We start from the raw sequence: 22,645 nt of genomic DNA, 5'->3' as shown, positions 1-22,645 counted from the left end.
CAAACTTAGATTCAACACATATTTGACATTTCGATTTGTTACACTCGAGTTTAGGCAATACTTCTAAATTAATTAACTTCCGCAAGGTTTTATAATTGACATGTCCTAAACGAATATGCCATAAATCATTTGACTCCAATAAATAAGAAGAAGCTAAAATTTTATTCATACTGTCAACAACCATTACATTGAGTTTGAAAAGGCCCTCCGTGAGGTAGCCTTTTCCAACATACATTTTATTCTTGCTTACAACAACTTTATCAGAAACAAATACACATTTGAATCCATTCTTTACAAGTAAAGAAGTAGAAACTAAATTCTTCCTAATAGTAGGAGCATGAAGAACGTTGTTGAGCGTTAACACCTTGCCGGAAGTCATCTTCAGGAATATCTTCCCATAACCTTCAATCTTGGCTGTTGCATTATTTCCCATGGAAATTTCTTCTTCGGGACCAACAGTAGAGTAAGTTGCAAATGCTTCTTTGACAACACAAACATGTCGAGTGGCTCCAAAGTCAATCCACCACTCCTTCAAATTTCCAACTAGGTTGCATTCCGAAAGCATTGCACAAAGATCATCAATGTCATCATTCTTCTCCACTATGTTGGCTTGCCCCTTCTTCTTATCCTTTTTCGGGAGACGACAATCAGGGCTTTTGTGACCAACTTTTCCACAATTGTAGCAGTTGCCCTTAAATTTCTTTTTGTTTTGCTCCTTAGTCTGTCCAGAAGACCTCTTCCTCTTCTTACTTTTTGGAGCAGTCTCCTCAATGATATTAGCTCCCATGATCGTTGAATTTCCGCGGGACTTCTTTTTGGATATTTTGTTGTCTTCCTCAATCTTTAGACGTGCCACAAGATCTTCCAACTTTATTTCTTTGCGTTTGTGCTTAAGATAGTTCTTGAAATCTCTCCACGAATGAGGCAATTTTTCAATCATTCCAGCCACTTGAAATGCTTCATTCACGACCATACCTTCAGCAATAAGGTCGTGAAAAATAAGTTGAAGCTCCTGAACTTAGGTTCCCATAGTTTTGCTGTCTATAATTTTATAGTCTAGAAACTTGGCAACCACGAACTTCTTCAAGCATGCATCTTCTGTCTTGCACTTCCCTTTGCAAAGAAAATCTGTCTGCTTCCATGTCTCAACAACCATGAACTTTTCATTGTCCGGCATGTCCGCAGCAGGCACTAAAGGCTCTTCACTAGTGAATTTCTACATACCAAGTGTGGTAAGCCAGAAGAACACCCTTTGCTGCCATCCTTTGAAGTTGGCTCCAGAAAATTTCCCCGATTTCTCGGCCGAAGGAACAACAATGTGGCTTGACGAGGCTATCATCGTTGCACCAACAGCCGTAGAAGGATTTCCATTATCAATTGCCATTTCTCACTGTCAACAATAGAAGAGTTCAATTAATGGCAAAACTAGAACAATAAATAATACTGTAATCAATAAATATTACGTAATAAGAAAACAACCGAAGTTTTTATATACTGTTTTATAGAAAAACGATGAAGTTTTTATGTTCTTCAAATCGTTTTCTGAATGTTAATACTCTAATGAAGTTTTTATATCTTCAAATTAGAATAGTAAAATTCAGACGGAGTAGAAAACCACACAGGTTTTAATCTCCACAAAAAGAATACAGAATATAAAAATAATTTCCTTAAGATTGTTACTAATCTGTATTGTTGTAAATAAATTAAACAATAATCTTTCTGAAAAATAGAAACAGAAAGTAACTAGAAATAAATTCTGAAAATAGTATTTGAACTTCAAAATAAATTTTGAAAATGGTATAGGAACAAATCGAGTCCACTCAAGAACGATTTAACTCACCGGAGTATTGGCACCAAAAACGCCGATGAACAGCAAACCACTCGAAGGCTACAAAACACACTGGAATTTTTGTGCTGAAGAAGATTATCAGAAAATTTCGTAAGTAAATATTCTAGGATTTGAAGGAACATTTATAGACAATTTGGTACTGTTTCTGAAAAGGTTTGCAACCTTTCAGAACAGCCATTGCTGTTGGAACAGGTTTGACACTGTTTCAGAACAGCCATAGCTGTTGGAAATATTGCAGAAAAATTAAACGGATTTAAAATAAACGGGAAAGAAAAAATTAGACCGGACCAGACCGAGTCACGGGTCATGGGTGATTTGAATTTTTGTTAATTAATTAATTAAATATTTGAAAAGAATTTTGTCCAAAAAGATTAATCAATCGATCAAATCCAAAGCCGAGCCGAGCGATGCCGACGACGCGAGGCTTGCCTTCTTCTTAGCTCTTTAAGAGCTAAACGATGAGCTTCTCTATATATACACAAAGATTTTCTTTCCTTCTACCAATGAGAGACAAAATGCATTAATAAAGTGAACTCATTCAAAATTTCACTTCCCTCAATTTCTTTTCCCACCATTTTTCATTCACACTTCTTTTGTTATTAATAACAAAATCCAACAAATTTTGTAGTGGAAGTGGTTGCGAAGCGAAATGAGAAGATGAAGGGAAAGAGAAAAAAAAATTTGGTCCATCATGCTTTCTTTTGAAGTGAGTTACACGCACGTTATCATGTCAGCAACGTGTGTTTAATAGGCACACTAACTGTTACGCAACGCCTTCCTGATGTTCTTTGGAAGGGAAACGTAAGGCTAAGTAACCGATATCAGTGCGGTTGTTGTCCGCCAATGAGGTCCCCTCCGCATGCTAGACTAGATTATCAGTGCCGTGCGGTAAAACCAATGTCGCGAGCAATTGCGGAAGTTGAGAGAGAATTGGGTTTTGAATGATGATGATGATTTTATTGATGAATGAAATGCTGATTACAAAAGATGCGGTGTCGAGGGGGAGAGACACCAGTACAGAAAATTGCTTGCTTGAAAATGTTTGATTGTTTGATCCCCCTAATAATACTTAAAAAAAATAAACCAAAGTTGCATGACTAGTCCTAATAAAGTTGTAGAAGCACACTTAATGAAAATGATGTAAACTAGCCTATAATTACAATGAAAAGGACTTAGTTTATTACAAGGTAGAACCAAGTCCGATGGCAACAACTTTGTCTTGCGGGTTAGGGTCTGCGCGCGCGGTGCTGTGGGCGCGCGCGACACTTGTTGTGTTGGCCTGAGGCTGGGCGCTGGTGCTTGGCATCAGGGTCTGTGCGTGAGGCACTACTGGAATGGGCCTGCAGCTGGGCACTGGCGAGGCATCAGGATCTGCACGCACGGCATTATCAGGGCGCGCGACGCTGTTGTCATTGCCCAGCCACTGGGCGCTGGCGAGAGGCATCGCTGTGGCGATAGAGGTGCATGCGCGCTTGTCACTTGGCGCAACCAAGACCACAGGGCCAACCATGGTGCTAGGCATTATGAGTATTGCTAGGCCGCCATGGGGCGCGACCAAGGGGTCATGGGGCGTGTCTGGAAAGCAGCCCATGACATTCTCCCCCACCTGAGTTGGCGCCGTCCTCAGAGCCTTATGATGATGATGATGATGATTGTTCTGGTGGTTGATGGTTGGGAGGTCTGCGCCCCTCTGTTCTTTGAGCTTGTTGTTATAGCGATGCAATGATTTTATGTGGCTGACATGGAAGACTGGATCTTCCACCAGGATGGAGTTTTCACCTGGTATGTGGACTTCCCAATGCGTTTTTCAATGGGCAGAGGCCCGATGTATTTTTGTTGCAGGCGAGGGTCATGGGTCCTCTCTGCAAACAAGTATCGCTTTGGGATGCATATCATTACTTTGTCCTCTGTTTGATGTTGGGCAAAACAAAGATTTTATTCGGTGAATCTTTTTGCCCGCTCTTGGGCTTTGACGAGATAGCTCCGCACTATCCCCATGTTGTGCTCCCATTCGCTCGAGAAGTTGGCAGCTCGAGGAGATTTCGGCATGGTTGATGCATTCACCGTTTGCTAGAGAAGCGGTTGCTGTCCAGTAACAATTTCAAAAGGGCTTTTGTTTGTATGATGGCTCTTTTGAGAATTGAAACACAATTGAGCAGCATCCAAGAGCTTCACCCAATGCTTTTGTGATTCGGTTGCAAAGTTGCGAAGATATTCCTCCAGCATGTCATCGAACTAGTCTGTCTGGCCATCCGATGATGGATGGATGTCTGAATTGTGACTCAATGTTGACCCAAAGCACCTGAAGAGATAGGTCCAAAAGCTTCTAGTGAAGCGTGAGTCGCGCCTACTAACCAGGTCTTTGGGAAGGCCCCAATGTTTGACAATATGCGAGAAGAAGAGTCGAGCTGTATCTTCTGCTGAGATGTTCTACGGGGCTGCTATAAAGGTTGCATAGTTTGAAAACTAATCTATGACAACCAAGATGGATGCAAGATTACCGACTTGGGGCAATCTCGTGATGAACCTGAGGGAAACACTTTCCCATGGTCTTTGAGAGACATGTAATGGCTGCAAGGTTCCCATCTGTGATGAGTGATCCGACTTGTCCTTGTGGCATGACTGACAAGTCTTCACACGCTGAGGCACGTCACCAGTCTTTTGAGGTCGATGACATGATGGCTGATTGTTGCTGCGAAGGGTAGGCGGAACTAGGGGCTCATGTCTATTGACTACCTTCTCCAACTGCTTGGCCAAGATGTTTTCAACGGCCATCTTTATGAGAAAGCATGTTATGGTGTAGGGGTTGGCCCCGTCTTCTCCCAACATCAGGAGCACGTTGGCATATGGTACCGGTATGGTATTGGTTGGCCTCATGAACTCTAAACCCACTATGATGTCGAAGTCATCTATGATTGCGATGCGCAGGTCGATGCTTCCTTTGTATGGGCCAAGTTTCACTGGGACATTTGTAGCTGTTCCACCCAATGTCTGAGGTGGTGAGTTGATAGCCTTGACGCGGCCTTTGCTCTTTTGTACCACAAGACCTAGGCGCTCTACTTGCGTTGATGACAAGTAGTTATGGGTGGCACCCGTGTCTATCAATGCGTGAAGGGGCTTGCCGTTCACTTTCAATTCGACGAACATTAGGGTCCTCGCTTGCTTAGGAGGTCCTTCGTCCATCTTTTCTTTCCCTTTCCTGGTGATCGGGACTGATGTTTTCTTAGGAGGACATGCACTGGTCCCCGCTAAGGCATGAGGGATAGAGCCAACAATTGCATTGAAGGCGCCTACCTGGTTGTCTTCTGATGTGTCTGATGCATCTGTCTCATCCTCGACAGTCTGATGAGCATTGACCTTGATGTTTGGGCATTCATTGTTCCAATGTGCCCCGCCGCAATGACGGCATTCTGAGGGAGGCTTTCTCCCCTGATTGTTGTTGATGGATGCAGCACTGTTGCTGTTGGAGGGAGGAGTCTTAGTTTTGGATGCACTCCGATCTCCCCCACTTTTGCTTGGGCCACCATTGCTGGGATGGTGCCCGTTGAATCCCCCTCGGACAGACGGCTGGGGCCTGTCGTTCTGAGTTCCCAAATGATAATCGCCAAGGCATTCTGCAGCTTGAATGGCCTTGGGCAGGGTGTCTACCCGTTGTCGCTGTAGTTCCATACGGGCATGAGGTTTCAAACCTTCTATGAATGCGAAGAGTTTGTCTTTGTCCCCCATGTCGCGTATGTTTAGCATGAGTGCGGAGAATTCGCGCACGTACTCCCTCACTGATCTGGTGTGGCGGAGGTCCCGTAGCTTTCTCCTTGCATTGTATTCCACATTTTCGGGAAAGAACTGCAGGCGTATGGCTACCTTCAATTCGTCCCATGTCTGAAGAGTATCTTCACCGGCCTTGATGGCTTCGTGTTTGACCCGCCACCAAAGTTTGGCATCGCCCTGAAGATACATGGCAGCAGTCGCTACCTTTTTGGATTCCTCCAAATGGCCCACGGCATCGAAGTATTGTTCGATGTCGAAGATGAAGTTTTCCACTTCTTTAGCATCCCGGGATCCGTCGTATGGCTTTGGCTCCGGTATCTTAAGCTTTTGTGGAATGGGGGTGAGGTTTGCTGCACCCCTGATGTGATGGTCGCCTTCTCGAAGCAGGCTCTGTAGGGCAACATTGACAACATTGAGCTTGCTTGTCAAGTCGTCTATGGTTTGCTGCATGGAAGTTAGTCTGTCTGCCTCTTGTTGCCGATGGGCTAAATCGTCGGCACGCTCCTATTGGAGGTCCTCAAATTTGCCATGAATATTGGCAGTTTCGATGGCTGCCGTTTGTCGGTCGTCGTCAGAGTCACGACTGATGTTTGCAATGTCATTTTCGGCCTGCCGCATTCGGCGGTCCAGGTCGTCCAACCTTTGCACTAGGTTGTTGTTTTGATCAGGCACCGTATCCACGATGGGTCGTAATCGGTCAACCGTCTCTTCTAGGGATGCTAGACGCTCCCTATGATTCACCATGGTCAGAAATGGTGATGATGGCAAATGTGTCCCCTCGTCCGATGTCGAACCTAGGCTCTGATACCAACTGTTACGCAACGCCTTCCTGATGTTCTTTGGAAGGGCAACGTAAGGCTAAGCAACCGATGTCAGTGCGGTTGCTGTTCGCCAATGAGGTCCCCTCCACACGCTTGACTAGATTGTCAGTGTCGTGCGGGAAAACCAATGTCACGAGCAATTGCGGAAGCTGAGAGAGAATTGGGTTTTGAATGATGATGATGGTTTTATTGATGAATGAAATGCTGATTACAAAAGATGCGGTGTCGAGGGGCAGAGACATCAGTACAGAAAATTGCTTGCTTGAAAATGTTTGATTGTTTGATCCCCCTTAATAATACTTAAAAAAAAATAAACCAAAGTTGCATGACTAGTCCTAATAAAGCTGTAGAAGCACACTGAATGAAAATGATGTAAACTAGCCTATAATTACAATGAAAAGGACATAGTTTATTACAAGGTAGAACCAAGTCCGATGGTAGTAACTTTGTCTTGCGAGTCAGGGTCTGCGTGCGCGGTGCTGTGGGCGCACGCGACACTTGTTGTGTTGGCCTGAGGCTGGGCGCTGGTGCTTGTCATCAGGGTCTGTGCGCGAGGCGCTACTGGAATGGGCTTGCAGCTGGGCCCTGGCGAGGCATCAGGATCTGCGCGCGCGGCATTGTCAGGGCGCGCGACGCTGTTGTCATTGGCCAGCCACTGGGCGCTGGCGAGAGGCATCGGTGGGGCGACAGAGGCGCATGCGCGCTTGTCACTTGGCGCAGCCAAGACCACGGGGCCGACCATGGTGCTAGGCATTGTGAGGCTTGCTAGGCCGCCATAGGGCGCGACCAAGGGGTCATGGGGCGTGTCTGGAAAGCAGCTCATGACATAACGCTTGAATTCAAGTGTTCAACAGGGACAAGCTTTAGTTGAGTGTCTAAGTGAAAATATGTGACAAGTTTGGAGGGCTGCATATGTATTTGGCCTTTATTATATATGCAAAATTTCGCTCTAATTATTAAGTTAATGCAATCAAATAACTAAACTGCAACTAAATCCATGCAACACCACAGATCAATGCAACCAGATACATTTGTTTCGACCAAAAAAATAAATACATTTCTTATCTCCTGATGGATTATACCGATGTGGATTCTTCACCCCATAGTGAACCAAGTGTCACATTTTAATTGGACATGAACGATTCCATTTGGCAAGACCCAGATATCCATTTCTTTTATGTGTTTTCTTTTTCCAACATGGCAAATATTTGGGTTCCCTACAATCTTTACAATCTTCTAAAACAACAGCAATTAAGAAATAGATTCTCTGGATATGGCCCCAAAGATAAGGATAAGAGGCATTTCTTCTCATTGGCTACTCTCAAATTCACAACCCAATCTCAACCGTTGAGTTCCAAAAATCTTGCATACCAACTTTTCACTCTCCAAGATTGAACCAAAGGCCATAATAAATACCAATCAAATAGAAAACACATACACAAAAGATACAATTTCTTTAGCTCACCTAAACTCCCATTCCATTTTCTTGATACCTCCCAAATGGCCACCGTCACATCGCAAGCCTCCGCCGTCTTCCGGCCAACCGCCTCCAAGACAAGGTTCCTCAGTGGAGCATCTGGTAAACTAAACAGGGAGGTGTTTTTTAAACCATCAACTTCATCTTGCAACTCGTTCAAAGTTGAAGCCAAGAAAGGTGAATGGCTTCCAGGCTTAACCTCTCCTACTTATCTTGATGGCAGGTATGCATTCACGTACATTCAACATCACCTTTTTCTTTGACCTTATGCGGTGCATTCTTACCTATACTTTAAGGGCGAAATGCAGAATTGGCTGGTTGGCTGAAGTTAATTGCATTCGCTAGCTAAAAGTGTATAAAATATGTATATTGTATGTATACAATATATATATACAAAACATAATCTTTAAGGGTTCATCGTTAGGTTTAGGGACTAGTTATGCAGATATTAGAATGCAGTTAGGATTATTACTTCTTGAATTAAATGTAATGTACTAAGAATTATACTGTAAATTAAATAGCAATAGAGAAGTTGCTCATCTTTAAGGGTATTTTAGTCTTTAACTACGCTTATCCAATTATATTGCTTATTCATCAATATTCTTATTTCACCTTATCCCCTAAAAGATGATACTATATAGATCTCCATATAAATTATGCCTATATGAGCTATGCATGGATTTTTAATAGATACCAAAAGTTGTATTATGTATTCAGAGATTATAGTATAGAGTTCAAGGCATATCTATTGTATGAGTTACAGATTCACATGAACCCAGTAACTTTTGTCCGCACTTTATATTTATATTAAGAAATTCACTAAATACATAAGAATATTTAGCTGGGAATCCATATTCATTAGATTGGTCCAGTTATTATTGAACTTGAGATCGTTATGTGAATCAATGAACTGCAAATGTGAAATATTAAGCTAAAATTAATTTTTCTTGATACTGCCGACTAAACACCGCCTACGTAATTGTTGTAGACTCGCTGGTGACAATGGTTTCGATCCATTGGGACTTGCTGAGGACCCAGAAAACTTGAAATGGTTCGTTCAAGCCGAGCTAGTGAACGGTCGATGGGCTATGTTGGGTGTTGCTGGAATGCTACTGCCTGAGGTTCTCACTAGTGCTGGACTCCTTAACGTACCAAAATGGTATGATGCTGGAAAATCTGAGTACTTTGCATCTTCATCAACTCTGTTCGTGATCGAGTTCATATTGTTTCACTACGTCGAAATTCGACGTTGGCAAGACATTAAGAATCCAGGAAGTGTTAATCAAGATCCTATTTTCAAGAGCTATAGCTTGCCTCCTAATGAAGTTGGTTACCCTGGTGGTATTTTCAATCCACTTAACTTTGCTCCCTCATTGGAGGCTAAGGAGAAGGAAATTGCTAATGGTAAGTTTCTAATTAACACAAATTAGTGGTTTTCTTTATCGAGTTTAACTTCTATTTAGGGGTGTACATAGGTCGGGTTGGTTCGGATTTTATAATTACCAAACCAAATCAATTGTGTCGGATTATTAAATCTAAAGACCAAACCAAACCAATAAAAATCGGATTTTTCAATCTCGGTTTTTCTCGGGTTTTCGGTTTTTTCGGGGTTTTTTCCGGTAAAATCTTCGTAGCACAAAACATATAACTTGTGCTCAAAATATTTATTTAATCCTAGTAAGATACAATTATATAAGGTATTTTTCAAGAAAATAATGTAAAATATGAGATGTCTCATAGTATTATCCTAAAATATTCAACGATAAAGATAATAAAATTATATAATATAATATTGTTAACTAAAAAGCCATAATAAAAATAAACATAATCTGAAAGTACTAAGTCATGCTAAAATAAGTAGACTAATAAGCGAGTATTAGTTACATGACTAAATAAAAAATAAAAAGAGGTTATGCATTTTTATTTTAAATTATTACAAAACAAAAATAGATATTCAATACATTGCCGTTCGTAGTACTGAGTTGAATGTCTTTTGTTAGCATTAGTATTAATTTGATTTTGATTTGGCTTTTGTTAGCATTATTTAAATTACTAATATTAATGGCTATAAATCTTATTGAAACATTCAAGAGTTCTAAGTCCAACCTTGAAATAATACCTTAAAAAATAAAATTATGAAAAAATTTAAGAAATATTTATAAATTACATCACAATAAGTATATTTATATCTAAAATTTCTATATATATAATGTCGGGTTGGTTTAGTTTCGGTTTGACTTTCTTTAGTTAAAACCAAACCAAACCAATTATAATCGGGTTTTTTTCTCCAACACCAAACCAAATCAAACCAAATCATAGTCGGATTTTTTTTCTCGATTTGACTTGGATTATCGGGTTGGTGCGGTTTGTCGGTTTCTTTTGTACACTCCTACTTCTATTTACTATTCGTATGATGATCACTTTAAAGGTAACCATAAATAACTGTTCATAATAAATGAGAGTAGTAACCTGACAAGAGGGATTGCTCAGATGGTCAGCACCCCCTACTTACAATCCCAGGGTTGTGGGTTCGAGTCATCGCAGGAGCAATAACTCCAACAAAAGGGGATCAAAGGGGAATCAAAGGGGAAAGGAATCAACATAAAGAAAAGATTAGTAACTTGAAGTTTAGGCTGATAACTTGCTACAACATGATACAACCACAGTCGGTGGCAGAGCTAGGTGGGCGAGAAGGGATTCAACCGAACCTCTTTCGCCTAAAAATTATACTATTTATATTAGGTTGATTTTTTTACATACATATATTAGATGTTGAATATCCTTAGCTTCTTTATGTATTTTATCTTTTGAATCTCCTTGATGAAAATCTTGCTTTTCCCGCCGGTCATTATATTATTTTTTTTACAATGTTAGCATATAGTATAAGTTAAATGCTTCTTTATGCCTCATAATATCAATTTAATATTTTTGTGGATTTGCAGGGAGATTGGCAATGTTGGCATTTTTAGGATTTATAGTGCAGCACAATGTGACAGGAAAGGGACCATTTGACAACTTGTTGCAGCATCTTTCAGACCCATGGCACAATACCATTATCCAAACATTCGCCAACTAAAGAACAATATTAACATTGGAATGAAGATATTCTTACCTTGTAATCATTGAGTTAGTAATTTCTTTTTAATGAAAAGTAAAACAGAGAGATTTATTTTTAAACAATGGACCTCTACTGTACAGAGCAACTAGAATTTGCATTTCTTATTCATGTACTATATTAACTCTGCTAGATAATCAAAACAACATGATCTATCTTCCGGCAGTCCAGCGGGAATAGCCGGACCATAAGGGTTTATAGTACGAAACTGTTGAAGTTTGGCAAAATGCCAAAGTCCCACATTGGTTGGGAGTTAAGTTTGGAGGGGATTTTTCCCCTATAAAAGAAGGCCTAATGTTTAGGATTGAGACACACCTCTCATTTGCCTTCTCATCTGTTTAAGGCATTTGTATCTTCTCTCTTTAGTATTATTTCACTTGTATTTTGGAGTGGAATAAAATATTTGGTTGTGTCCGAGGAGTAGGCAGAATTAGCCGAACCTCGTAAATTCTGGTGTTCCCTTTATTATTGCTTTATTGTCTTATTTATTATTTGGTGGCTGTCATAATTTTTGGTATAGTAGTTGTGACTTATTCACACTCTATACATTTGGCTTCCGCAACAATTGGTATCAGAGCCAAGGTACTGTCTAAGTATGCTCTGTGGTTGCAGCATAGTCTGATCTTCCACATCAGAAAAGATTTATCTTGGTAACTGAGTCAAGGTTCTGTCTGAGTATGCTCTGTGGTTGCAGCTTAGTCTGATCTTCCACACCAGAAAGGAAATAATCTTGATTTGTGTCGTCAGCTATTAAATAATATTTGTGTCAAAGATGGGAGACAATAAACAAGAAGAATCTACATCAAGTGTCAACAATACGTCATCATTGGCATCTTCGCTTATGACAAGAATTGTGTCAAATGCGAAATTTGCGGTCGAAATATTTGACGGGTCCGGACATTTTGGGATGTGGCAAGGCGAGGTTCTAGATGTCCTTTTTCAACAAGGGCTAGATCTGGCCATTGAAGAAAAGAAACCAGATGTTATTGGAGAAGAAGATTGGAGAATTATCAACCGTGTTGCTTGCGGTACCATTCGATCCTACCTTGCTAGAGAGCAGAAATATCCATACACAAAGGAAACTTCTGCATGTAAATTATGGAAAGCACTGGAGGATAAATTTTTGAAGAAAAACAGTCAAAATAAATTGTACATGAAGAAGAGACTGTTTCACTTCACCTATGTTCCTGGTACCACGATGAATGAACATATCACCAGTTTCAATAAGTTGGTTACAGATTTGCAAAATATGGATACAACTTATGATGATGGTGACTTGGCCTTGATGTTGTTGGCGTCACTTCCTGATGAGTACGAGCACCTTGAAACTACTCTACTCCATGGAAATGACGAAGTTTCTCTCAGAGAAGTTTGTTCGGCTTTGTACAGCTATGAACAAAGAAAGCGAGAAAAACAGAAGGGCGGAGAAGGAGAAGCACTATTTGTGAGGGGTCGTCCTCAAAATCAAACGAGGACAAAGAAGGGAAGATCCAAGTCAAGATCCAGACCCAGCAAAGATGAATGTGCCTTTTGTCGAGAAAAAGGGCACTGGAAGAAAGACTGTCCGAAGTTGAAGAATAAGGCCAAACATAACAATGGAAAGGCCATTATGGATTCAAATGTAGCTGATTGTGATGATTCAGACTTCTCATTAGTTACAACAGAGTCATCAACATCTTCAGACATATGGTTGATGGACTCGGCTTGTAGCTATCATATGTGTCCCAACAGGGACTGGTTCGTGGAATTTCAAGAAGGAGAATATGGAGTCGTCCACACAGCGGATAACAGCCCTCTTACCTCATATGGCATTGGTTCAATACGATTAAGGAACCATGATGGAATGATCAGAACATTGATAGATGTTCGATATGTACCGGATTTGAAGAAGAATCTCATCTCTGTGGGAGCCCTAGAATCAAAAGGGTTCAAAATCATTGCAGAAAATGGAGTGATGAGAGTATGCTCCGGTGCACTAGTGGTAATGAAGGCTAATCGGAAGAATAATAATATGTACCGCTATCGTGGCAGTACAGTTATTGGGACAGCGACAGTGACATCCAGTGACGACAAAGAGGCAGAAGCAACCAAGCTATGGCACATGCGCTTGGGACATGCTGGAGGAAAATCCTTGAAAACTCTATCAGATCAAGGATTGTTAAAAGGAGTAAAGGCTTGCAACTTGGAGTTTTGTGAGCATTGTGTCAAAGGGAAACAGACAAGGGTTAAATTTGGTACAGCGATCCATAATACTAAAGGCATTTTGGATTATGTACACTCTGATGTTTGGGGTCCTTCCAAAACACCTTCATTGGGTGGGAAGCACTATTTTGTAACCTTTGTTGATGATTTTTCTCGAAGAGTGTGGGTGTATACAATGAAAAACAAAGATGAAGTGCTGGGAATTTTTCTCAAATGGAAGACGATGGTGGAAAATCAAACAGGCAGGAGGATCAAGTGTATTCGCACAGACAATGGAGGTGAATACAAAAATGATCATTTCAATAAGGTCTGTGAAAATGATGGCATCGTCCGACACTTCACTGTTAGACATACACCACAACAGAATGGAGTGGCAGAACGTATGAACCGGACCTTGCTGGAGAAGGTACGGTGTATGTTGTCCAATGCTGGCTTGGGCAAAGAATTTTGGGCTGAGGCAATTACATATGCATGCCACCTCATTAATCGTCTACCATCTGCTGCTATTGATGGCAAAACACCATTTGAAAAATGGTACGGAAAACCTGCTGTAGATTATAACTCTTTGCACGTGTTTGGCTCAACTGCATATTATCATGTGACGGAGTCAAAATTGGATCCAAGGGCAAAGAAGGCTATTTTTATGGGAATTACTTCTGGAGTCAAAGGATATCGCTTATGGTGCCCTATGACAAAGAAAGTAATATTCAGCAGAGATGTTACCTTTGATGAATTTGCTATGGTAAATAAGGTAACAGAAGATACCAAACAAAATGAAGGTGCTTCTAAGCAGGTGGAGTTTGAGGGAAAATTTATTTTTCCTACACAAGAAGCAGAGGAGGAAACAAATGAAGATTACCCTCTGGAAGGAGAGCCAGTAGAGGAGATTCCAACTCAGGAATCTCAACAACAACTTGAATCAATAGCAACCAGCAGGCCAAAAAGAACAATAACGAAACCTGTTCGTCTCATAGAGACGGTTGCTTGTGCAACCTCAATTGTAGCTGATGATGTTCCTACTACTTATAAAGACGCTGTTCAAAGTTCAGAAGAAGATAAGTGGAGGATTGCCATGAATGATGAGATACAGTCCCTTCATCAGAATCATACATGGAGATTGGCCAATCTCCCGAAGGGAAAGAAAGCAATTGGGTGCAAATGGGTATTTGCAAAGAAGGAAGGATTTCCTAACCAAGTAGATGTTCGCTACAAAGCAAGATTGGTGGCCAAAGGATATGCTCAAAAGGAGGGAATTGATTACAATGAAGTGTTTTCTCCAGTTGTAAAACATTCCTCCATTAGAATTATGTTGGCTTTGGTAGCACAATTGGATTTGGAACTAGTTCAGATGGATGTAAAAACTGCGTTTTTACATGGAAACTTGGAGGAGGAAATCTACATGACTCAGCCAGAAGGATTCAAAGTTGCTGGAAAAGAAAATATGGTGTGCAAACTTGAAAAATCGTTGTACGGATTGAAACAATCTTCTAGACAATGGTACAAGCGATTTGACGAGTTTATGTTGCGGCAAGGGTACAAGAGAAGCAAATACGATCATTGTGTGTATTTGCACAAGCTTAAAGATGGTTCCTTTGTATATCTTCTCCTATATGTTGATGATATGTTGATAGCTTCCAAGAATTCGGAAGAAATTGATAAGTTGAAGATTCAACTGAAGAAGGAGTTCGAGATGAAGGATTTGGGTGAGGCAAAGAAAATTCTTGGCATGGAGATAATTAGAGATAGACGTTCAAAGAAACTCTGTTTATCTCAAAAGGAATATTTGAAGAGAGTACTTCAACGTTTTGGCATAGATGACAAGACTAAGCCAGTTAGTACTCCACTTGCTTCCCATTTTAAGCTAAGTACTACTATGTCGCCAATGGATGAAGCTGAACGAGAGTATATGTCAAAGGTACCATACGCAAATGTTGTTGGTAGCTTGATGTATGCAATGGTTTGCACAAGGCCTGACATTTCACAAGCTGTTGGAGTTATTAGCAGATATATGCACAATCCAGGGAAGGAGCATTGGCAAGCTGTGAAGTGGATTCTACGGTATATTCATAATACTGTAGATGTCGGGTTAGTTTTTGAGCAGGAAGACAATCAGTCTGTAGTTGGATATTGTGACTCAGATTTTGCGGGTGATATGGACAAACGAAGATCAACTACTGGTTATGTGTTTACTTTTGCAAAGGCACCAGTTAGTTGGAAGTCTACTTTGCAGTCAACAGTTGCTTTGTCTACAACAGAGGCAGAGTACATGGCTATTACAGATGCTGTGAAAGAGGCAATTTGGCTTCAAGGATTGCTAAAGGAGCTTGGTGTTGAACAAAAAGGTATCACAATTTTTTGTGATAGTCAAAGTGCTATTCAATTAGCGAAGAACCAAGTTTATCATGCAAGGACGAAGCACATTGATGTTCGGTATCATTTCGTACGAGAAATCATAGAAGAAGGTGGAGTCACGGTGAAGAAAATTCATACTACAGAGAATCCTGCTGATATGCTGACAAAGGTGGTGACTGCGGTCAAGTTTCAACATTGTTTGGATTTGATCAACATTGTTGAACACTGAAGATTGAAGATGAAGACACAACCAAAATTTGTTATTGAGAGAGAATTGAAAATGTGGAATTTTGCCAAGGTGGAGATTTGTTGAAGTTTGGCAAAATGCCAAAGTCCCACATTGGTTGGGAGTTAAGTTTGGAGGGGATTTTTCCCCTATAAAAGAAGGCCTAATGTTTAGGATTGAGACACACCTCTCATTTGCCTTCTCATCTGTTTAAGGCATTTGTATCTTCTCTCTTTAGTATTATTTCACTTGTATTTTGGAGTGGAATAAAATATTTGGTTGTGTCCGAGGAGTAGGCAGAATTAGCCGAACCTCGTAAATTCTGGTGTTCCCTTTATTATTGCTTTATTGTCTTATTTATTATTTGGTGGCTGTCATAATTTTTGGTATAGTAGTTGTGACTTATTCACACTCTATACATTTGGCTTCCGCAACAGAAACCTTACCCTATATTTCTGCAAGAGGCTGTTTCTACGGCTCGAACCCGCAACTCTTGATACTTTACTCCAGGAGCTTCAGAAATTCAGCAAATTCAATTTTTCCATCTGTGTTATCATCAAATGGCACAATCATCCTCTGGCAATCTTCCAATGAAAATTCCAAGAAACCCATCTTGTAAATGACTTTCTTTAGCTCATTTGCATCAATATAGCCATCTCCATTCTCATCAAACATATTAAAAGCTTCTTTAACTTCTTCTAAACTAGGCTCTGTTTCGTCGAACGAACAAAAAACCTCAGCCAATCCTACCTTATCAAAATCATCCCCGTTTGAGTTACAAAAAGTCAATAGTGTATCTAGTACAATCTCAACATCATCTTCATCCAATAGTGCCTTAATATTAGTAGCAACAATTTCAGATCGACAGTTATTTTTCGCCGTTGAAGAAGTTGTTTCAGCATTATCAGACTTCTTACATGGAGTAAAAACGAAAGAAAGAGTGACTCGAATTAAAGAAGAAAAGCAAGAACGAAATTCCTGAAATGTGATTACTAAGACGAGAATCATACAATTTAAGATGGTGGAATTATAATGATCGAGTCCATCAGCTATCTTCTTGGCCTGAGCTGAGAATGAAAAGACGATCTTCTCCATGTAGCCTAATTGTGTTATTTTTCCTTGGAAATTTTTGAATCAGAGTAATGAGATGAATGTAGAATTCAAGTTTCTATATAAAGAGAAAGTTCAATGAGTCCAGTCTTGGTAGAAAGTCTGGAGGAAAGAATGTTGAAAAGTTTATTAAGTTTCCATTAGAAAAAAATGGACTAGTTTTCTTGTATCCTTCTTTGTGGAAGTACATCAAAAGTCGGCATAATTTGTTCCTGGAAATTCACGTTAGTAATAATAGTTACCAACAATCCGTGTCGCCTGACAGGGCAAAGACTACACGTTGCAGGATGCAAGAGAAAAACAGGCGGGTGTTTACACACTGCAAAGTGCAAGTGAGTGTTTTTTTTGTTTCCCCTTCGGTGTCCGGTACCCGCATTTGAGCTCGACTATATCCAAATTCGCGTCGGGTAGGGCCCCATCCGTGATGTAGCGCTCCCTACCAAGAATTTTTTCATACACAGGGCTCGAACTCTGGTTAAGAGAGGAACAGCCTCATAAAGTGCAAGTGAGTAAGAGAATATATATATATATATATATATATAGCAGACACAATTTATATCTTTTGTATATTTGTATTATATATACAACATAAATATATTTTATACACTTTTCTCCCTAGCAAATGGAATTAATTTTGACCGGCCACATAATTTTGTATTTTGCCCGTTAAGAAATTCTGGTGTCCAATAATGTAAAAGAATATTTACATTCCTATACACTATATGAAACTATATTATCCTCCCTACTCAAGTTTTACTATAATTATATTTTATATACCTAATTACCATTTATGTATATTTTAAGGGAATTAATGATAATAATTAGTGTGCTGAAATAACTCCAACGTATCTTTCACTCCCCCACGTTTCTCTCTCCACATCTCACCCCCTCCCCCACGTATCTTACACTCACCCACGATTCACCATTGACAACCAATAAAAAGCTTTGAAACTTTGAATTTGAATTTGGGTTTTCAAAAAATATTAGTTGTTTGAATTGGGTGTTGTTGCAAAGATTAGAATTCTCTCTACGTCTCTCTCTATCTCTCAATCCCTAATTTCAGTAATGTAAAGCAAAGAAAAAGAGAGAAGCAATTCCACCATTGACAGCCATTAAAAAGCTTTGAAGCTTTGAATTCGAATTTGGATTTTCAAAAACCATTATTTATTTGGATTGGGTGTTGTTGCAAACAATTGAGAATATGATTTGGAGTTTACATCTCAATTTTGAGGGTGTTTTGGTGAAGATCAGACTTGATTTTGGCTGAATTTCAGATTGAAACTCGAAGAAGAAGAAGAAGAAGAAGAAGAAGAAGAAAAGAAGAAGAAGAAGACATGATATACATTATATTTACGAAATTGCAATAAAATTGTATAAAAATTATATTCTGTTGTTTATATATATATATATATATATATATTTTATTTAACTATTGTATGAAAGTTGAACGATATTTTATAAAAATTATATTTAAGTTGTATGATATTGTAGTTGTATATAACTGAGTAGAAATAATGTATGAAAATTATAGATAAGTTGTATAATATATAATTAGTTGTATGAAATTTGTTTTTACTATGTATAAATCAGATACAAAAGATATATTGTATAAAATTTGTATTTAAGTTGTATGTTATTGTAGTTGTATTTAACTGGGTAGAAATAATGTGTGAAAGTTATAGATAAGTTGTATAATATATAGTTAGTTGTATGAAATTTATTTTTACTATGTATAAATCAGATACAAAATATACAAAAGACATATTATATAAATTTTGCATAAAATTTGTATTTAAGTTGTATGTTATTGTAATTGTATTTAACTGACTAGTGTACGAAAAATTCCCATGAATAAATTGTGTGCATATAAAAGAATTCATAATATATTAACAAACTGACAACTGAATAAACTATATAGATAAAGAGTTAGAGACAGATAAAACTGATTTTATAAATTCAAACCTAACAAAAATCATTTACTGTATGATTATTGCTTTGGAAGGAATATTGATTCAATTTTAAAGTCTTATCTTTGTCTGAGGTGGTAATCATTTTACTGTATTACTCAAAAGGCGCATTTTGAGGGCATGTTTCAAACATGATGTTTGCTGTATGCCAATGCTAAAGTGGTCATGCGGTGAAGTCTGAACTCCGTGTGTAGAGAGATCGAACTGGGAAACATGCCACATTAATCAAGTGAGTTCAAATGCACATTAATTTGTATGCCCTATCTTCTGCAAAATGACTTGCTATCTTCTGATCAACCTTCATTACACAATGTACAAAACAAATAATTATTGATTGATAATTTAGCAAAAGCTAGGTGTCGATGTAGATCAACGTATTCACTATCAGCATAGAGAACTTAAGATCTAATCGAATTGTATGTATTACATATTTGGATTTTTAGATTTGTGGAATTTATTCATATTTCAGTATTTCTTTTGATAAGGTAGCGTACAATAGAACCTTGTGGTCCGGCGCTTTCCCGAAACCGGCACATAGTAAAAATTTAGTGCACTGAACTGCTTTTTTTTTTTCCAAGTGTTTCTTTTGGTATAAAATTGACGTTATTGTGTATTATTAACAATCCACTAGATGCAAGTGCGATTTTTAAATAATTATGCATGTGTGAACAGTACGACTTATTCATGATTATAAATTTATAATAAGCTTAGATTTGTAGACATCACTAACGTGATATCTTTAAGGACTTACATTAAGCCCAATAACGTTGGAGTTGGAGTAGGTCTAACAAGAACAACGAGCACTTAGAAAGCAATTATTAGGGTTCAACTTCTTGGAAAATCCTTTGCCATATACCTCTCAGTTATAATTGGAAAATGTGGAGTAGTGAATCACGACTTTATGTAGTTTCATTGACGACAGTCAAGCCTTTCCATTGACTTAGTTGACTTAGTCATGCACATTTAATTTTGAGGTTTCTTTACACCTTAAATTTACGAAAGAGGATAATAATAACATGAAAACAGGAGACAAACTTATAAAGTGCAATAAAAATGTAGGTATAGGGTAAACGTATAGTACTAAGCAGCATCCAAATCAGGTTCACTATCACACATTTTATTTTGATACACTTCTCGGGGTGCGATTCTTTTTCGAACTATGCAGGAACATACAATGTCTTGTGCATTCGGCTACTCTTTAATTATATAAGAGGTGTATGGAAATTTATCTAAGATTAATTGTATACAAATATTGAAGCGTCTCAATTTTGGGTAATCAGGCACGAGAAGAGGTATGGGACGGTCTAAGAAGTATTGGGAAAATGTGATCAGGTAGGACATGGCGCGGCTTCAGAATTTCGAGGACATGTAGGAAGTTGTGGAGATTGAGTATTAGGATTATAGGGTAGTGATAAGTTATGCGTCTTTTGTTTTGATGATTTGACAAACTTCATGAGAGAACCAGATAAGGAACCTGATACAATTAGTGTAACTAGTCAGATGTCTAGTTCAATTCTCAATGGAATCAGATAAGAGAACAATAGAGGGAACATATAGGGATCAGTTCCCCTGGTCGTCGTGCAATCAACTCTACAGCTGTAAAAGTTATTGCACTGTACCGTCTGGAAGCAGTACAACAACATAATTGTAGCTTGCTAAGGCCAAACTAAAGCACACTTTATTGCATGATCTTTGATGACCTCACACACACATATTATCAACATGAGGCAAGAGATTTCATTCCCTAACACTTGAAATTCAAAAATTATATTCTCTCAAGTGCTAGCCACCATCTCTCTCAAGAAGAAAGTTGTTGCAACCTCAAGGACCAGATCCAAAGATTGAATATTTCTTAAGTTCTTAGATTTATTGAGTCTTTGTTATTTGTTCTTCATTTGTAATCCTACACTACTTTCAAGAAGTATCTTTGTAGGACAAATTTAAACTTTTGGTTTAATTTCTTGACTAGAGTTAGTCAAGATTTGTTACTTTGTAATAGAGTTATTGCAAAGGGCTTAAAATAGTACTATTGCAAGGGGTGAGGATTAAAAGTTTAATTCCTAGATTGTAATAGGTTGTAATCTGAAGTTTCCTCAGTTTAGTAGAGTTGAAATCTTATTAGGGTAGTTCGTAATTTTTAAATTCCTTGAGCAAGGAGTTTTCCACCTAAATATTACGTGTTCTTTATTTACTACCGATTTACTATGGGAACAGATAGAGAATCTAGTTCCCTACACTATTTGGTTTTATAGTCTGTTGCTTACCGTGAGAACTGATATAGAACCTGATTTTCTATATTGTTTGGTGAACTCTTAGTATCAGTATCAGATCAGGTTCTTTCTAAAAGGTTAACACCTAAACCCTCAAGATTTAGCGACCAATACTATGGTTGGTGGAAAATAAGAATGCATGACTTCATTATGGCTGAAGACTCCGAGCTTTGGGACGTGATTTGTGATGGTCCCTTTGTCTCTATGAAGGTTGTTGGACAGGGAACAAGGATTGTTCCAAAGACAAAAAAAAGAATACAATGGTGTTGGTCAAAAAGTTGTTGGTCCAGAAGATACTCAGTATTCTACTAGGTTCCTGGAAGAGCGAAATTAATGTTATCATTGAAGCCAACAACCTGCAGAAGCTGACTACTAACGAGCTTATTGGAAATCTCAAAACATATGAGATGAAGATAAAAAAGGATCTTGAAAGAAAAGAGTCCAAGAAGGAGAAGAACCTGATTCTCAAAGAGTGATGAATCTGACATGACTTATCTCACTCGAAGATTTCAAAAGATGGTTTGTAGAAATGGTGGGATCCCAAAGAAAGAAAGTTCAAGCAGAAATTTCAAAGAAAATAATTGTTGTCATAAGTGTAGAAAGTATGGACACTTTATTAAAGACTTCTCTTTTCATAGGCAGGATCATTACAAAATCAACACTGATAAGGCAGCTAAGAGGAACCAGGTCCCTGAATGAAAATTCAAAAGAAGAGATGTTGCTGACAATGTGGTAAAGCAAGCCCTTGCAGCCTGGGGAAATTCCTCCAGTGAATCTGAAGGTGAAGATGGCCAAAGAGATACATCTATGATGATTGTTGAAATTGAATCTTCAGAATATGAGTCAATCTTTGCACTCATAGCCAAATCTGATGATGATAAGGACAATGAGGAAGATGAGGTAAGTTTTATTGATGTTCAAAGAAATTTGAAAACTTACTCTAAGAAAAAATTTATGTCCTTAACAAATGTATTGATTGATGCCTATCATAGCCTCATTAATGACAAAAATGTTTTAATTGAAAAGATTGGTGACATAGAAAAAGAGAGAGATGATATGGTAGTATCCATTATAGATTTGAAGGAATAGGTGGGATAAGTAACTAGAGAAAATACCTTGTTGAAAAACAAAATGAAAAAATGTATGGACATACCTAAAGGAAAAGAAATGGCTAGTGAGGCTCAATTTGAGCTTGAGAATGAGCGTAAGAAAGTTAAAACTAGTCTTGCTGTTGAAAAGGATCTGAAAAGGATTAAAAATGATCTTGATAAGTCACTAAAATAGACCCGGTCCTCTGATGTAATAACGTCTAGGTACAAGAGTAATGGTGAAAACATGCAAGGAATCGGGTTTTAAAAGGCTCAAACCTCCTATAATCCCTGTAGCAGGTATATAGTTGTGGCTGATAATTGAATGTGTACTCACTATGGTCAAACTGATCATTACAAGGACTCGTGTAAAGCTAAAATTCAGTGTCTCCAGAAAAAT

The 22,645-nt window shown here is 38.6% G+C and overlaps 2 protein-coding genes across 2 annotated transcripts; one reads left to right on the top strand and one right to left on the bottom strand.

Annotated features, from left to right (window-relative positions):
• Window positions 1-7,868: 7,868 nt before the first annotated feature.
• On the top strand, window positions 7,869-11,195 carry LOC104249353 (chlorophyll a-b binding protein 4, chloroplastic-like). Its single transcript, XM_009805766.2, has 3 exons — window positions 7,869-8,138; window positions 8,904-9,319; window positions 10,858-11,195. The coding sequence occupies exons 1-3, from the start codon at window positions 7,939-7,941 to the stop codon at window positions 10,989-10,991; spliced, it is 750 nt and encodes a 249-aa protein (XP_009804068.1). The 5' UTR covers window positions 7,869-7,938; the 3' UTR covers window positions 10,992-11,195.
• A 5,116-nt stretch (window positions 11,196-16,311) lies between these two features.
• Window positions 16,312-16,905, bottom strand: LOC104213608 (calmodulin-like protein 6). Its single transcript, XM_009763137.1, has one exon. It carries the CDS (start codon window positions 16,903-16,905, stop codon window positions 16,312-16,314), a length of 594 nt encoding a protein of 197 aa, XP_009761439.1.
• Window positions 16,906-22,645: the final 5,740 nt, after the last annotated feature.

The sequence above is a fragment of the Nicotiana sylvestris genome, chromosome 6 (assembly GCF_000393655.2).
Source record: "Nicotiana sylvestris chromosome 6, ASM39365v2, whole genome shotgun sequence".
NCBI lineage: Eukaryota > Viridiplantae > Streptophyta > Magnoliopsida > Solanales > Solanaceae > Nicotiana > Nicotiana sylvestris.
Note: the sequence above shows the minus strand (reverse complement) of the source record. Positions and strands in the feature narration are given on the sequence as shown.

Coding starts and splice junctions, on each gene's coding strand:
- LOC104249353 (XM_009805766.2), top strand. CDS start 7,939: ATGGCCACCGTCACATCGCAAGCCTCCGCCGTCTTCCGGCCAACCGCC. Junction 8,139..8,903: donor CCTACTTATCTTGATGGCAG/GTATGCATTCAC, acceptor TAATTGTTGTAG/ACTCGCTGGTGACAATGGTT. Junction 9,320..10,857: donor GGAGAAGGAAATTGCTAATG/GTAAGTTTCTAA, acceptor GTGGATTTGCAG/GGAGATTGGCAATGTTGGCA.
- LOC104213608 (XM_009763137.1), bottom strand. CDS start 16,905: ATGGAGAAGATCGTCTTTTCATTCTCAGCTCAGGCCAAGAAGATAGCT.